General features: G+C 47.4%; 5 protein-coding genes across 5 annotated transcripts; all 5 read right to left on the bottom strand.

Moving 5' to 3' along the window:
* T310_6463 (Lymphoid specific helicase variant3) lies at nt 1-1,486 on the bottom strand (the record flags this gene model as incomplete). The annotated part of the gene is made up of 3 exons (XM_013470729.1): nt 1-291; nt 347-1,198; nt 1,238-1,486. Coding segments are annotated over 3 exons (1,392 nt in total), but the record flags the coding sequence as incomplete, so codon positions are not given.
* An 897-nt stretch (nt 1,487-2,383) lies between these two features.
* Nucleotides 2,384-5,007, bottom strand: T310_6462 (uncharacterized protein; the record flags this gene model as incomplete). Its single annotated transcript, XM_013470728.1, has 2 exons — nt 2,384-4,498; nt 4,561-5,007. The coding sequence occupies 2 exons, from the start codon at nt 5,005-5,007 to the stop codon at nt 2,384-2,386; spliced, it is 2,562 nt and encodes an 853-aa protein (XP_013326182.1).
* A 589-nt stretch (nt 5,008-5,596) lies between these two features.
* Nucleotides 5,597-6,628, bottom strand: T310_6461 (putative dual specificity protein phosphatase 3; the record flags this gene model as incomplete). Its single annotated transcript, XM_013470727.1, has 1 exon — nt 5,597-6,628. The coding sequence occupies one exon, from the start codon at nt 6,626-6,628 to the stop codon at nt 5,597-5,599; it is 1,032 nt and encodes a 343-aa protein (XP_013326181.1).
* Nucleotides 6,629-10,914: 4,286 nt separating this feature from the next.
* T310_6460 (C2H2 transcription factor) lies at nt 10,915-11,793 on the bottom strand (the record flags this gene model as incomplete). Its single annotated transcript, XM_013470726.1, has 2 exons — nt 10,915-11,437; nt 11,498-11,793. 2 exons carry the CDS (start codon nt 11,791-11,793, stop codon nt 10,915-10,917), a joined length of 819 nt encoding a protein of 272 aa, XP_013326180.1.
* A 1,775-nt stretch (nt 11,794-13,568) lies between these two features.
* T310_6459 (uncharacterized protein) lies at nt 13,569-16,752 on the bottom strand (the record flags this gene model as incomplete). The annotated part of the gene is made up of 10 exons (XM_013470725.1): nt 13,569-13,785; nt 13,958-13,979; nt 14,173-14,213; nt 14,541-14,752; nt 14,912-15,054; nt 15,517-15,549; nt 15,627-15,749; nt 16,058-16,061; nt 16,505-16,581; nt 16,641-16,752. 10 exons carry the CDS (start codon nt 16,750-16,752, stop codon nt 13,569-13,571), a joined length of 984 nt encoding a protein of 327 aa, XP_013326179.1.
* Between the last annotated feature and the right edge of the window lie 111 nt (nt 16,753-16,863).

Genomic DNA, 16,863 nt, shown 5'->3' with positions numbered 1-16,863 from the left:
CAGAAGAAACGGCTTGAGGATCGCATGCATAGTGGAAACAAGATTGCGCTTGCGCCTCTCAATCACCTCCTTCTGCCCACTCTTGTCCAAAACCGTGGAGAAATCGAACCAGCTTTCGAAACTATCAAGGTCATTGAATACTTCTGGAAGCAAGAAGTGCAAAAGGGACCACAGCTCTGAAATATTATTTTGCAGCGGAGTACCCGTGATGAGAAGTCGATTTGCCGAGTTGTATCTGAGTAGCTCCTTAATCAGTCGACAATTCATGTTCTTCAAGCGATGACCCTCGTCCTGTCAATTCGTTAGCGGCCTTACTCAAATTAACAGAAGATTGCCGCCAACATACCACAATAATATATCTCCACTGATACTGAGAGAGGAACTTCCGGTCGTTCATACATATTTCATAAGAAGTACACACGACAGGGAAGTCCATTTTCTTCTGATCCTGCAATTTCATCCGTTTCCTGCGGATCTCTGCGCGTTCTTCTTTGGTCCCATGATACAAAACGGTTTGGATACTCGGTGTCCATCGGGCAAACTCATCAACCCAGTTGCTCACTGTACTCAGAGGTGCAGCAATCAGGAAAGGACCGGATATATTCTTCTCCTTGAAGAAGGCGATCAAAGAGATGGCCTGTACAGTCTTTCCTAGGCCCATCTCGTCCGCTAGAATTCCGCATAGGCCATTCATCCATAGGGATTTAAGCCATTCCAACCCTTCTAGCTGGTACCGTCTCATCTTTCCTCCAGTCACCAGCGCGGGCTGCTGGGTGGCAACGAGATCCTGCTCGCCAATAGCCGTCGGTTTCGCTTCGAGCTCGTCTGCCGCTTGTTCCAGAGCTTCTTGAACTGTAGGATTATTTTCGGGAACCTCCACTTCCGCCTTCTTGAAGTAGTTGGAAATGGTGTTCATTTGAGAAACTTTCTTCGCCTTTCCTTTTCCTGTTGATTTCTTCGCCTTTTCTTTTTCGTCTTTGTCCTTTTTCTCGGCAGCCGTTCCTTCATTATCTTTCGCCTCGTTCCTTTTCGCTGCTGAGCGGGTAGTTCTTTTCTCAAGCGCGGGCTTTTCCTTAACTTCTGTGGATTGTTTTTTGGCCGCCTCCTTCCTGGCCTCTTCCTGTTGCCTTCTTTGCTGTTCTTTCATCTTATCCGCCATAATAGCGACAAACACCTGCACAACAACGGCATTAATTCCCTGCACAAGTTCTGAAAGTTGACTCAAATGAAAACATACCGAACTCGTCTTCAACAAGTTCGTCAGCGCTCTGGCTTTGATGTCCATCCCTTCCGTGTCATCTTCGTCATTTGGAATATCCATGTTCTCTTTGTCACCCCCATGCTGCTCATGGTGACCCTCTACTTTGAGATTGCTCTCGTCGTCGGCGGATTCGACTGCTACGGGTGAAGACGGTTGCGTAGAATCCTGTCCTGAAGTTCCCCCAAGCGATTTGATGGGGGTGACCGGTGTGGTTCGATCGGACATTGTAGCGAGCCAAATTTGAAAAGCAGTGTTGTCACCGCGCCCAACGGATTATGGAACCAGGTCAATTCAAACGTCAATGCGATGGAAAATATGCCTGAAAGCTCTGTACCGCTCTCGATTGGTTCGCGTTCATCAAACGCCACTAGAGGAGTCCGCAGCCCCTATAAACAAAAGAGTCAAAGGTGGGGGAAAGTCAGAACGAGGACGTAGGCACTGAAATCAATCTGCGCTAATCTACCCCTCGCGAAAAAAAAAGGAAGTGAGTGCTTCCTTTGTGTCCATAAAGGAGGCAGTATGATGCTCACGTTTCGCGTGACCTTCCTCACTACGCGGTATGCGAAGAACGCGGATAATCGCGTCAACGCACAGACCAACTTTATATTAGTTTGCTGACAAAGCTGTTTAAACGTCTGCAGGGGAAAATACGGAGTAGACCAACATTGCTTGGAAGTTGAAGCAGAACAAACAGCAGCTTGGATAAGATAAAATGGGGATATTTAGAGTTTTTATTTTTATTTTTTTGGCCCTTGAAACTTTCTTTACAGTGCTAATCTCGCTACCAAATCTGACAATCGGTTAACTTTCGGAGGTTGTAACAGTAATAATAGCGTTACAAAATCATCGCTGGCATAGTACCGTGGACCTTGTCTCCTTGCTTCTCGTCTGCCTGACAGAATTGCGCAATACATCATGTTCGATCCTGCATCAGCCACTTTGCAGCGCCACAACTTCTTGTCCGAGTGCAGAAGGGCCATTTCAAGATAAGTAGAATGACCGAAAGGGAAGGAGCCAAACAGGGCCGGGGGGGGATCAATCTTTTCTCAGACAGGACAGGCGCTGTTGCCGGGAAAGTGACATTGCTGACCGCAGCTGGTAATTGTCGTTCATGGCTTCCAATCATTTCCGTTTCCTTAGCGTTTGTTTCTTTGGCGGTCCATTTAATCTCACACTTCGTCTTTGTTCACCAATAGCCGTGGTCTTCTTTGAAGGCGCCTTAGGTTTTGTTAAAGATGTGCTACTCTTGGTATTCGTGGTCTTCGAGATTTCAGAGTCTTCCTCGTTTCCGTTTTGCTCTGTAGAGTCGAACTTCGGTGTTGGAGATCCTTCCTGCACGGTTTTGTTGCCGCTGGATGAGTGGGATGCAACACGTTCATCACTGGTTTTAGAATCCTGCGACTGAGTGCTTTCCATATGAATAGAATTACCTCCACCAGAGAGTTCTGGAGCGGTTAAAGAAGGTGAGTATTCATGCATGATACTCTTCTTCTCTTCTTCATGCGCATGGTCTAGGACAAGAGAACTTGGCTGAGCTTCCACTTTCTTAGAAGGGGCTTCCTCACTGTGCATGAGCACGTCGACATTAGTATGTTCCTTGATTTTAGGTTCTGCGTCCTCGCCGTTCGTTTTCTCATTTGTTGAGCGGCTGTCGACGGCCGGAGCCTGAAATTTCAGTCCCTCATCTTGTTTTTCATCAACAAGTGAATTCTCGATTGTTGGTCCGCTTGCAGATGGTTTGACAACAGACAGAAGCGAGTCTTCTAGCTTCTGTTTCCCTTCTGCAGAATAGCAGAGATCGTCGGATGACGCTGCAATCCGCGCGGGCTGCGGCCTATACTCTGAGTCCTGGACCGAGATATTTCGTATGGGTGTTGAATGACGCTCAAAGTTAGTGTCTGTACTTGGGAAAGCCGATTTAGTTTGCACTTTCGAATCGAGGGATATCACTGGGTTAGCAAAGCTCATTTCTGGAATACACGTATCAGAACTTGGAGGCATCTCTGTTACAGAGGATGTTCCTTCATTATTCTGTTGCGAAGAAGACTGGATTCCTGTTGAAGAATTGTTGCCATGACGATCTTCCGACTGGGACGTGACAGCATTCTCAATGTTTTCTGCGGTCGAGGCAACAGAACCTGCGTTTTCTTCAGCTTGTTGCATCTGGGTTTCTCTTCTAACCTTCTCGGGTTTCCCCCTATACCTCAGAGATGAGGTAGGCATGGATGAGAGTTTTGGTTCGAGAGAGCTATACGACCATTGGCCGCCCATGACCCTACGAACAGGTAACTCGAAATCGCCAGCGACAGGTAGCTTCCTGGAATGGTTTCTCGAGGTCTCTGCAAATGCATGTTGGCCATTGGAATCGAGTGAGTTTCGCTGCCTCAACGGCTGAACCTCAGTTCTTGTGATGTAGTGATTTGACAGGCCTGTCCATTCCGACGGCTGCTCTAGATCACGAACCCGGGCAGCTTGTTCAGAGCCAATTCTCAAACGGACTATTCCACAGGCCTGATGGTTCATATGATTTCTCGTTTCGTTTGAATACGAGTTGGACATCGGCACCCTATAGGTTGAAGGCGGGTGACCTTGGTAGCCCCGAAAACTTGCAACATCATAGTCTCCAAGGTCGTTGATGGAGTCAGCCTGGGAACGCAGTGATTGTTCGTCCATAATGGGAGGGCTCGATGCTATGTCTGATACGTGTTCCTCCTCAGGTCCCGGGTTTTCGCCAAAATGATAATTGTCCTTCCACTCAAACATTTCCTGTTCTTCATTTTGCGACTTGGGCAAATACACAAAATCGTTGTTCCATTCTCCAGCATACCGTGGATCTAAACCACGCTTGGACAAGAACTTTCTTGCAAGCAACAGATCTTTAGCTTGACACAAAAGATAGTCTGTTCTAATGCTGTCTCTCAATCTGCGTGCGAATTGTCGCGACGTCTTCCTGAACACCAGCTGGCTCGGGACTTTGTGCGCTTTCAAGTCGCTATTGTCAATGCGCATGAGTGCCCTAAGCTGCTTGGCTTGCATCTCCTGTAGGTACAGATTCTCCTGCTGAATCTGTCTATTGCGCCCTTCGAAGTGCTGCCGGAGGACCTTCGCTTCTTCGTATGTCACACCGAGCAATGACAATGTCTTTGACCAGCTGTGAACGGACATAAGATTTTCAACAATCTCGGTCTGGAGATTCGGGGACAGGTCTTTCCACTCAGGGTTCTGCGGTAACGGTTCCTATACCAGAGGCATTAGTCTCGACGCTTGCATCGAGGTATCACGTTGCAGTCTGCACGCACTTCTATGACATTCTGATCATCATCCTGATTTGGATCTCCGCCACCTTGACTATCACTCATGTCACTGTCATGAGACGATTCTCGATTGGCTTGCTCAAGTCTAGCCATGTTTCTCGCATATATTGGATTTTGGGGTCCATTGCTGGCAACATAGTTGTCGATGTCACGATTTGAGATGTGCCGTAATTCGTCAAGGCGATCATCATCATCATCATCCATGTCAACATCGCCATCCTGATCTGTCTTCCTGTCTTGAACATGCTGGCTCTGGCTGTTGTTCACAGGACGAGGCTTGTCCAGGGTGGGAAATGCCGCAGGCGGCAGGTTCGGATTGTAATCAACATAGTTCCGAGCTGAGGAAGATCGCGGGGCCCTGCGCGTTGCAGTCTGGTAGACGAACTCGGCATCGTATCGTTGAGGTGGTCGAACGGAGTCTCTGAGCCTCATGGTGGAGAGTGGAGATTCCTATGGACGAGACGTACCAAGAGGTTGTGATAGGAAAAGAGGTGTCCAGGGCGAGCTGTGACGCAGTTAAGCTAAGGCACCCCTGGCAGTAAATGAGGCTAAGTGGTGAAGGAGACGCAACAGCTCTGGAGTGAATGAGAGATTGCTTCTTCTCTGTTAGTGGGGGGTTGTTATGGAGGGACGCGTCCTGACCTGCAGTCACAGCGGGATGCGTGACTGATGATGTAGGGCCAAATAAACAGACGGGCTTTTCCTTCAAACCCTGTGATATTGACAAAGCAGGAAACACGGACGTCCTCAGATTTTTACAGTTCCTGAGTCTCACTTTGGGTTTACTTTTCTTTGTATTCCTAGGAAGATATAGAACCAGACCGTAAGGTTGTAATTCCATTATATGCTAGTAAAGTGGATGAAAAAGGCTCTTTCAGCAATTTATGCGCTTATTGCCGTAAACTCCATTATCAGAGAAAAAGAAATACGGGTATTCCCAAGGAACTCCGATCCAGCGAGCATTCCCCCCCCCCACGGGTGAAATTCAGGTCGAAAAGGTGAAAAAAAAAAAGGTGCAATATCACTTATCTTTAAAGGGAGCTGGCTTGGTTTTAGCAGGAAAGACACTCTCATCCGCATCCATATCCATATCCATATCCATATCTGGAGCGCAACCCGTCATTTTCATCGTCGCGTCTGCGTCATTCCCCTCGTCCAGGCCTCGCTTCTTCGGGACCTGGCCCTGGAGAAGGGATATATTCCCACCACCAGCAGCGCCATCACCACCACCACTGGACATCAGGCTACGCTTTGCCTTGGTCACGTCCCGTTTCGCCGTGAGGATGGACTCAAAGGAGTGGAGGAGATGGCGCATGGGTTCCTCGATGCAGACGCAGAAGCGTCGGTGTTGGACCCTCCACAGGGCGTCGTGCAGGCTCAGGTTCAGCATCACCATCAGGTAGGCGATCACGACGCTGGCGGAGCGTTCATTGCCGGACTCGCAGAAGACTAGGACTTTTCGAGGAGATGAAGACGGAGACGTAGTGGTTGTGGTTGTAGTAATTCCTTGAGTAGGAAAGGAAGAGATATGGTCGTTGATGCGACGGATAGCACGAGGGTATTCAGCGATGAGCTCCTGATTGTTCAGCACGTCGATCGAGTCGGCCTCGATGCCCAGTTCCGCAGCGGCTTTTTCCCCCGAGACGAGTCGCGCCATAGCCGATTGCTTGCTCCGGACGGCCAGGAGGAGGGTGATGCCTTCCCTCTCGAGAAAGGCGCGGTCCTTGACACAGGCGTAGGGTCCCAGGTAGAGGAACGGGAGCACCTGCTGGGCGTGTCGGCGCATTTCGTACGTCCAGTCCGCCGGCTGGGCCTTGTGGGCGAACCATTCCGGATCGACGGACTGGAAGAAGCCGCTCTGGACGAATTCACCGTACTCAAAGTCATGTGAGCTGGGGGGCGAGGTGTCGAACTGACTGGTGTCGTGATCGAACAGCGCCACGGGGGGCACCACCACGGGAAGCCGCCGGATGGGGATGTTGGTCGAGTAAGGGTGAGTAGGCACGTATGGAGAAGCTTCGTCGTGAGACATAGGTGTTTCAGAAGTCAACATGGCTGGTGGTGGTGGTACCATCTTGTCGGTATTGTCTGAGGGCGGATACATGCAGGATTGTGCGTTGTGTGAGATGAAAGAAAGAGGAAGGAAAAATTAAAAATGAGACAAGAGAAAGTGTCAAAGCATGAGATTCATCTGAGTGTGTCAGACTGTATTGAATGAGTGCATCTCAGCGCACAAGGTCTAGGCCCAAAGGGTCAATTGTCGACGCGGAAGTAGCGTGACAAGAAAAGGAAACTCCCGTCGAGAAAGGTGAAGTGGTCCGACATGAATTTTCCAGAGGGGAAATTTTTTTTTCGCTCCTCTTCCGACTTTTCTTTTTCTAAAGGCAGACAGAGCGATTTTGTTGTCGTGCACCTGTCAACATGTCCTGCCTTCAAAAAAGCTTACACCAGATTCACATCTGGAACTGACAGGCCACGACTCTGGGGCCAATGACACGACAACCGATAAACATCAATGCAGCATCTCAAAGACAGGAAAAAGACATTTACAAGAAGTTCAATTTATTGCAAAAAAACAAATTCCTTAAAAAAATTCAAAATACATCAATCCATTGAAGTGTACAGGTACTTAGGTAGGTACCTATAGGAGTTGATATCAAGTCCAGGACGTCAAAGTGACAGGTAGAGTTCGAGTCGCGTTAGTGTGCAGTCCAATGATTGAACCGGACGCGATCGAGGCTCTGGCTTCTTGAAATGTGATTGGTCCAAGAAGGTGATCCGCATCAAGGTTCGGCACCTAGATAGGTTAGGTTGATTTCCTGGCATTCCTCAAATTAGTAATAGGGCAGATGGATCCATGGATGTTCCATCTCCCTACCTAATCCGGCAGTGTACTGTACATCCGTCCCCAATATGGGTTGTAGTATATCCATCGCTTCATTCCACTCAAACCTGTTTTTTTTTTCAAAGAACTGTCTCAAGCTTCTGACAACAGAGAAAGCCAGTTTCATACCAATTTTATCTATATATCCAGGGAGTACAGTACTTATTATCATGAAGCAGTTCTAGGCCGATCACGAAATATGGCTCACATGACATCGACCTCAAGTTTGCTTGACAAAGCCAAACATTCAAAACAGACCTCAGCATCTGTTCAGTGGACAGGTAATATCGTCTTTGATATATGAATCCATTATTGCCAAAGGAACTGTATGCCTTATTTCTTTCTTTGGACGTTCTCTTAAGACATTGTATAGACATATAGCTGTCTATCTTTGCAGCCTATCTCCTGTTATTGTTGTTATTATTAGTCTCTCATGCATGGACACATTTATCTTACAATGTCTCAAAATGATCCTCCCACGCTACTTGCCTCTTTCTTGCTTTCTTTCATACGGAGTAGCCATCCAGACTCCTCCGCCTGCATAACCTCAACTTCCACGTCATCATCACCAGGCAGCCAAATTGTTTTGTTGCCTACGAAAGAGAAAATAAAAATGTCTGCCTGCTACAATACAGTGCATAGTTTTTATTTTAATTCGCCTATCTACATATCTGGCCGGCAAATCCCGATTTCCTTGTGCCGTTTGCACAGCCTCAGTTGCGTGTCACAACATCTGATGGATGGATGAATAGGTGGTTTTGCCTCCTCAGGCTGCAGATGTAGATGCAAATGCAAATGCAAAATGCAGCTACGTCTGTAGGCTGCTGTGGCGAGTCATCAGTTGACGACAATTGAGTCGACATGTTGCGCGTATGGTGATCATGTGATGTTGCGTCACTGCCTCGAACTCGACACTGGATTTATTTACGCGCATGCAGATCTGTCTTTCTTAGTCATCATAATAATATGCAGCTGGGGCGTCATGTGCATTGTCATCATGGCAGTGCATAATACCGGGCCGGGCACACCCTAGGAATCAACTACTCCGGAGTACATACGAATGCTATAATTAGAGGCTATGTATATGTACGAAGTACTCCGTAAGGTAGGCACAGTGTAACAGTAGTAATATTATTTAGTCAAGGTAATCATAAGGTAAGGGGGAAGAAAAGGAAAGAAAAAAAAGATACTACAGTAAGTACTCCGTACAATTCCCCCGTACCCCGACTCTGTCCAGGTACCGATAACAATACCGAAATCCCACATGAAAAAATTAAGGTTGACCAAAATCTGAACCCCTTAATCTTAAGGCAACCCCTTCTCCATCGGAGTCCAGGGTAGGATGTGGGATTCCACTAGAAGTTCAATGCGATACTATTATTGGATCGATCGGAGTACGGAGTATTAAATGATGCCGATAAGGTAACAAGAAATACGGAGTAGGGGCATCGGGGGGAAGTTAGTTCAGAGTCGTACTCCGTACTGTAGGAGTATCTATTGGTTCATTCATTTCTGAGTTCTTGAGATCTGACCACTGGGGAAAACGGGAGGGAGATCGGGAAGGTTACAAAGTTGGATCTGATTCTGGGGCGGATCTTGTACGGAGTATGTCTTGTAGTCTTGACTTTTTGGGGTCTGGAAGCCTCACAAGCCGCAGCCTAGGCCGCCTTACCGCCTGACGGCCTAAAATATCTACGGAGCATCCATGGATATTCCGTCCTTCAGTCTGACATCGGGGGCCAAAAGTAAGATGAAGTGCGAACTAAACTTAATTGCGACCACTGTAGTCTGTAGCAGATTTTCTTTTTTTTTTTCTATTTTGATCCGCAGATCATCGGCAGAAGTTACCTTATTCAAGGTAAACTTGTCTGACTTCTTGCTGACTGCTGACAATGACGATACTCTGTACTTTAGTGGACATCTCTGACAATTGCCCTCTATGGTTGAGATCGTCGCTTTTCTGGAAGGGTTCCGTGCTGACGGATGGAGGGACTGATTGGATGGTGGTTGAAAAAGTCAAGAAGTCCATATAATACCTAAAAAAAAAAGGTACTGAACAAGGGTGTGCACTGCGCACGTTACCCTATGTTAATTGCAACATCCATACTTTCCTAGGGTAGGTTCTACCTGACCTAGGGCACCTGGAACTAGGTGAGTACCGGTGAACAATTGATTTTTAACGATCGTTTCCATGCTGCCTGAGCCTTACTACCTAGAAGTAAATACTGATTGCAGGCCAATAGAAAACCCAGATTGAATAATGCAATAATAATAGGCAAGAAAAGAATATGTCTTGAACGGGTAGACAGCAAGCACCGCTCCAAGGATAAATTCCGCTGACCAGCGTGAATGGATGGAACATCTCGATCGATTCCGATTATCCCGTCGATGATGATGATTTGCTGATTACCTGCACACCTAGGTAGGTAGGTGAGCAGGCAGATTAGTGGGCATGCCCTTTCTGTTCCTGCCTACCTGCCTGACTGGGGAATATCACAGGATACCAGGCTCACGCATGATACGAGCCATCCTGAACCAATTGAAGGAACTGGTCGACTGCGAGATATCAATGCAGTACACCATCCTCAGGCCTGAAAGTCGATGTTGGCAATGACATGACATGCATGATATCAACAAGGTACATCCCTACAGAAAAATAAGAGTTTCAGATAGATATCCATGCCCATGCCAGTGTAGTGGCACAAAACAATGTCTTAGGCAACCGCATTTCCTTGCTCGGGAATGGAAGGCAGCTTCCAGTACCGAGAGCGGAGCAGCCCCCAAGGGTTCTGGGGAGGGTTGGATCCATGCTGAGAAGATAGTACTCGGCCGGTTACCGGCACGGATATAGATCTGGCGCGATAGTAGCAAAAGAAATCCATGAATAGAAAGAAATATATATTTAGATAACTTGTCAATTTTAAGGATTAAAGTTATCCGGCGAGCAATAGACTAGCCCCGATGTGACAGTCACAATCTCTGAAACGGGATGGAAAAAAGAAACAGGGGCGGAGAGTGAAAGAAACAAGATCCTTCCATCTTCACCAACCTCGTTTCCCGCCAATTTAGTTCCAGTAGATCAGTGGAGATGATGAAAATGGAAACGCTCAGCTAGAACAGACAGGAATCCACGAAGAACGGAATAGCATTGTCATCAAGACAGGGTATAATTCCGAGAGATGAATCGAAAGCGGAATTAAAATGAAAACGCCACAAAAAAAACAAAAATGAACACCCGCCATTGTTCCCTAAAGTGAGACTGAACGCCAGGTCTCCCAAGTCATCAACCCTGCCAGCCAGCATACATACTTTATCACACCTTGATTCCTTTCGTAGCGATCTGTACTGAAAACCGACCTTCCAGCATGCCAGAGTATAAAAGTCGAGGGCCATGAGAAAACGTTAAAAAAAGAGAAAAACGCCAAACACAATGCATGCGACAAGCAGATAGAGAATCAACCTTGAGTGGTTGCGGTCTGGGGCATGGCCTGCTGTAGTCCCGCCACAACCTTTTCTAATTCTTCTAGCCGTCGGTCTTTCTCCCGCACTTCATCCCGCAGTCTCTTCAACTCGCTCCGTAGATCAATGGTATTCCCATTTTCGTCTTCGATGACGGCTGGCTCCGTGTCCGTCGCGTCTCGTTTCCGCTTCATGCTTGGAGTCTGTGCGAGGAAGGACGCCTTGATCCCTTCGACATCAGTCACATGTGCTGCTGACAGGTCCGGGGAGGCACCGTTCTCCGTGTGCATGTGGCGACGACGTAGATGCTCCTTCAGATTCTCTTGTCGAGTAAATCCATTCCCCGTACTCCGGTTGCAATCGGCATATGGGCACATGAGAGGTTTCTTCGCATTCGCGTTCTTCTTGTGCACCTCGCGCTGATGTCGGAGAAGGCCCCCCGAGTACGTGAAGCCTTGGACCTTGTCACATCCGGGTTCCATGCATTTGTAGGGTCGATCATGCTTGTCCATGTGTTTGCTACAGCAGATAACTCGTCAGCGGCTTATCTCTTATTTCCGGGGGGAGTTTCCTACTCACTTCCATTCACACGGACGTCGGAATGTTGGAGGCGTAGGTTGACAGTCGGCGTGGTCGCAGTAGATCTGACCGGCGGCATTCCGGGGGGGATCCCGAGCGCGGCGGACCGACAATCGCGGTCGTGTTCCATCTGTTGTCGTCGTTGTCGTCGTCGTCGTCGTCGTCGTCAAGCTTGGAGGAGAAGGATCGGCCATCTTCGTGGGAGGTGATAATGATTCCGGCGCGGCCATGAGCATAGCAGTCGGCCCACTGGGACCTTCACTTCTTGGACTAGGATAATCCGTCCCGTCGCCCATGTCGTGGTTTGTGAGGGAATCTGGCAGCGGACGGCGACGAGGTCCGTGCAAGAATCAACAGCGGAACTGGACGGTGGCGAAGATAGTGAAAGGGATCGATTGGATGTTTGGCTGTCCAGGTCGAGGCCGAGGAATATTCCAAAGCGGTGTGCTGTCTGACAGTGATGTCAGCAGGCTGGGAGACGCGGTCACTAATATATTGCCAGGTTACGAAGGCGTCAGCACCAACTGGACGGGAATCGCCACCTGAAAATTCAGGAACTCCGGATCGGGTGGACGTCCCGTGCGTTCGGGGGTCCCCCAGAGCACAGTGCCGCGGGCGAAACGGGCGAAGGGGGGCGGAGACGAGTGGTGAAGGAGTTTCTTATAGGCAGGCGCCGAGATGTCGGGAACCGGGACGATCGATCTGACAAGCACAAGCGAGGAGGGACCACGCACGTCCACCGTGTGACCGGGGGCCTCCACAGAAACCAGGCTGGATTGGAGCCCAAGCGCGCGCTCTCGACTCGGCAGCCAGACACGCACCTGCAACAGAGGGCCTGCTGGGCGGCGAAGGTTGACTCACGAGCTTGCCTGGGGAATTAATCGAGGCGATGTTGGTGCAGTTGGTGAGAATCGCATGGCAGCTGCCGCCACACCGCCACACACTCCGGTCACGTGCGGCAAGCGCTGCCTGACTCGTCAACCGTGGAAGCCTGGCGATGGCAACAATCGATCCATGGAATTTTGCTTCTTGCAAGAAGCAGAAGGAGAGACTGATGCTTGAGCAGCCCTGGATATTATGCTACAGTAGCATGGCTGGCCGAACAGTCATTCCATGGCCACGTCGCTCCTAGGGACCACCGGGCCGCGGCCAGCTTGCTAGCAGAGAAGCCAATTCTGGTTAAGGCCACAGCGCTGCATTGAATAAACAACCGAAAAGCGGGTACGCTGACTAGATGGACAGCATTGGTTAGGTAACTAGTGGCCTTGGTGAGTTAGCAGTGCTACTCTGTCGGTGCCTGTTAGGTAGCTGGTAAATTCAGGCAACACGTTCCGAGATGGGAGTGGCTGACCGGGAGTGACGCAAGTCAAAGACACGGGGCAAGCGATCAACAAAGCTCGAAAGAGAGGTTACTTAGGTGCAGCTGCCGTTGGCTGTTCGCTAGACCCGGTGAATCAATGGTGACTCAATGGATTTGGAGTCAAGTCTGGTGGAGGACGTGCATTTGTCGCCAGAAGTATACAGCGGATTCCCTTGGTGTTGAGCAGCTGCAAGGGAAGGTTTCAGGTGAGCTCTACAGACGGAGAAGTTTCAATCACAAGTAAACTTGACCCATGTTATTAGGACGCAAGCAAAGTCCTCTTAAGCTATGGCGGACACTATTAAAAGCGTCTAATACCACGCAAGGCGGACTCCAGAGCGTGTGGGAGGCCTCCTGATCTCCTATGTTCTAATAATAATAATTAATCCAATCTAGATCTAAGTCTAATGGAGACGATGAGGTCAGAAGAAGAGTCTCAATAATGTATGATTGTGTCAAGAGCTACTAGCTAAGGTAGGATAGCTAGTGTACTTCGTACATTCGTGGTCACATGAGGCACGTGAGAGGGTGCCAGCGCCAGAAAGCCACGTCTTAGGGCTTTTCTTTTTTTAGCACATATAGAAGTGCTCCAGAGTAGTTACAAGACAATAGGAAGTAACAGACTAGTTGTTCTTTTTATTAATAACCTTCCAGTTCCGCTGCGAGTCCTCTATAGCTTGTTAAAGCTTAGTCTCAAACTCATGGACCTCTTCAGGATAGACGCAATAGGCAAATGAGACGAGCGAGAAATCTCAGGCGGCTGATATTGTTCACGTAACTGATGCGGATCATAAAGATGATGGCCATGGAAGGAGCCTGCTGGTGAGACCTTTGTTGGGAATAAGTAGCAGCAGGCAAGGTGGGACTGAAAGCTGAAGTATGCTTCTGACCGATGTCTGGGGACATATGCATGGTGTCTGCTTGCATCCTGTTTTGAATCATGTTGGTAGTTGTTTCCTCGACATTGATGATGGACGCGTCTGCCTGACCTCACAGAATAGATGGTTGCAAGATCTACTACTGGGGAGGGCATGGAATTAAGATAACACCCTGTAAACTATTAAGATCTATGACTGACCATGTTTTTCTACTACACTTACATCCCTAGGATATCAAGGGAAACTAAAGTACAACAACATTGTTTAAATAATTAAGGATTTTAATAGAGGAATAATCCCCTGCAAAAACTGCCCTCTAGAGTTTAGTATTAGGAATATCTACCACATAGTAAAGCCTGAGTACCGCCAAGAAACGACTTACTATAGGGGTGAGGATGTGACTTGTGGCAGTCAGTGTTCCGAAACTTCTCACTCACTACGAAATCTTGCCTCTACCACCTGCCTGAGTACTGGAGCTCTGATTCGGCCAGTAGAAGCTCTCTACTATGATGAGTATTATCGCAATCTTCATGCTGTTCTCAACTTCTCAGCAAAGGTTTCTAGCGAGTGGTCGGGAGATGGGAGCGGTCGTATAGATTTCAGAATCGCAGACGTTGGCTGGGATTTTGAACTACTCTGTGATGGCGACCGGTTAGCAGAGCATTGTGCACAGTTCGTTGGTAGAGGAAGATATGCCCATTGGATCCAAAATGGTTGCTTCTGCCAGCTTCTTGATACTTGGATACTGGCTTATGGGAAATGGAACGCAGCTATGAGATGTCCAAAATTATAATGACAATCATACTTTGCATGGAGTCTGAAAGGGAACGCGCAAAGAATATCAATCGCTTCTGCATCCAAAGGCTTGGAGTGAAGCCCACAGCGCTCATAACATATGCAGATACCTTCATTGTTCAAATCCCTGCTGATGCTGCCCGCCACGAGGACTTCTCTGAGAACATCCGCTGCGGATGGGATGAGGTTTCGTCTGTTCACAAACGACCGCTGGACTAATGTCTGTGCGAGGTATTGAAAGGATTTGTCTTCATAATCGAGTAGTCAATGATATGGTCCATTGTCATAAGAGAGATCTCTTGATTTTTTAGTGCTGCCGATACACCTTATAGCCTATCCAATTAGCAACTTCCGGAGCCACATGAAGAGTGCAAAACAAACCTTGTATAACATGTCAAGAACACCTTCAACAGCCCCTAGATGTCCATTGGTAAGGCTGAAGATGTAGTCAGCTGCATGCTTGTGGAGTAGAAGCAATCGCTCTGGATTGTTGCATTTGCGTTGAACAACATCATATGGAATATCTATTTATATACAAGCAGCTAAAAGAAAAAAAAGAAGTACAATGTGTGCATAGTGGGAAGGAAGCTGTCCTTGCCTGTTAACCCTGTCAAAGAGGAGCTGTACAAACCCTGTCAAGAAACTATATAATAGTGCTGTTTCAAAGATATACTCCGTAGCTACATATAGAGAGCACTACTACTCCGGAGTACGCTGACTACAGATTTTGCCAAAACCATACACATATTATTAGGGTATCTGTTTCCACACAACCCACATTTAAAATCTACGACTCTTCTTTCTTATCCCTCTAGTGTGCTTTCTGCACAAGCTTTTGCAGGTAGTCACACTATACATTTAATTCCCATATTGACCTCGCCTTCTGTCCAGTGGGCAGCAGCAAATAAAAAGGAAAAAAGAAACATAATTCTCAACTCAAACAGAACGCAAAAAAAGAAACCAATTGAGCGTGCCAGGGGTCGAACCTGGAATCTCCTGATCCGTAGTCAGGCGCCTTGCTGTCGCCAGGTATTAGCGATGACAATTCCATTTTTTCCTTTTCTGTGGATTAGGAAATCTTCGGGGTTGTACTCACCCATTGGGCCACACGCCCTATCCTTATTTTGGTAGTTGGTCGTCATTGCGGATCTTGAATGACGGTACTTAGTGATGATGTGTGGATGTGGATGCTTCATTCTAGGATGATTTGGGTAAAGCCCTAAAAAGGGGCATTTACCGCGAGAACATTATTACTACTAGTATCTAATAGTGGGGATTTTTTTTTCAATGTGCCCCTCATGAGTGTGAGAGAGACTCGATTTCACAGTCACTACTTCTCGACCAACGTGCATTTATCGACAATTAAAAAAAGAAAGGAATGTAGAGGGTATGATGTCATAAAAACTACCTGTACTTGTAATAATTTCCTCTAGCTACATACCTACCTGAAGGGATTATGCAGGGAATAATACATGATTCATAATTCTTTACCTGCGTAAGACTACCCACATATACCTACTTACTTACCTACCTAGGTAGGTTATTAATTGTGCGCAAAGATCCGGCTAAAAAAAAAAGGATGGATCCCCAAAAATTTCAACCACATTAACCCCACCTCTCAACATCAATCTCGGGCGTGTGGCCCAATGGGTGAGTACTCCCACAAATAAAATAACTTCAATCATAATTACCTCAAAAAGAAGGCTATGCTAATACGCCCTCAATAGCAAGGCGCCTGACTACGGATCAGGAGATTCCAGGTTCGACCCCTGGCACGCTCAATGTCTTTTTCTTTTTTTCATTCTCTTTTTGCTTCTTGTTTTTTTGTGCTATCATTCTTATATCATTGATACTGGACGAGATTTTTTTCAAGACTCGAGACAAGTTGACAACCAATGCTGGTTTGGGGTGTGTTGAGATAATTTTAAATGGGAACGCTTCTCTTTTGTGTATAGTGACAAGTACTGTACCTACTTTCTCGACTACGTGAGTCATCTTACTGTCTTTCACAGTAGCAGCAGGAGGAGGGACAGTAGAAAAAGGAATATGAACTTTTAGATAGTATGTATTGATTAGTGAGCTTTTGTTTCTGGGTACAGTACATACATACATACAACTTTGGCTTGTTGAAGTGATAGGGCACAAGAGGAATATAGAGAGAGAGAGAGAGAGAGAGAGAGAGAGAGAGAGAGAGAGAGAGAGGAAAATGCCTTGGCTTGCATATCTATCTATCTATCTATCTATCTCACATTTGATAGACAGTTCAGTATTGTGCTCTTCATTCTAGAAAGTGCGGACATGTCAAGTCAGGCGATGTGCGGGCGTAGGAAAGA

This window comes from Rasamsonia emersonii (assembly GCF_000968595.1).
Source record: "Rasamsonia emersonii CBS 393.64 chromosome Unknown ctg1118621760412, whole genome shotgun sequence".
Classification (NCBI taxonomy): domain Eukaryota; kingdom Fungi; phylum Ascomycota; class Eurotiomycetes; order Eurotiales; family Trichocomaceae; genus Rasamsonia; species Rasamsonia emersonii.
The sequence above is the reverse complement of the archived record's forward strand: the minus strand, read 5'-3'. Positions and strand labels throughout refer to the sequence as shown.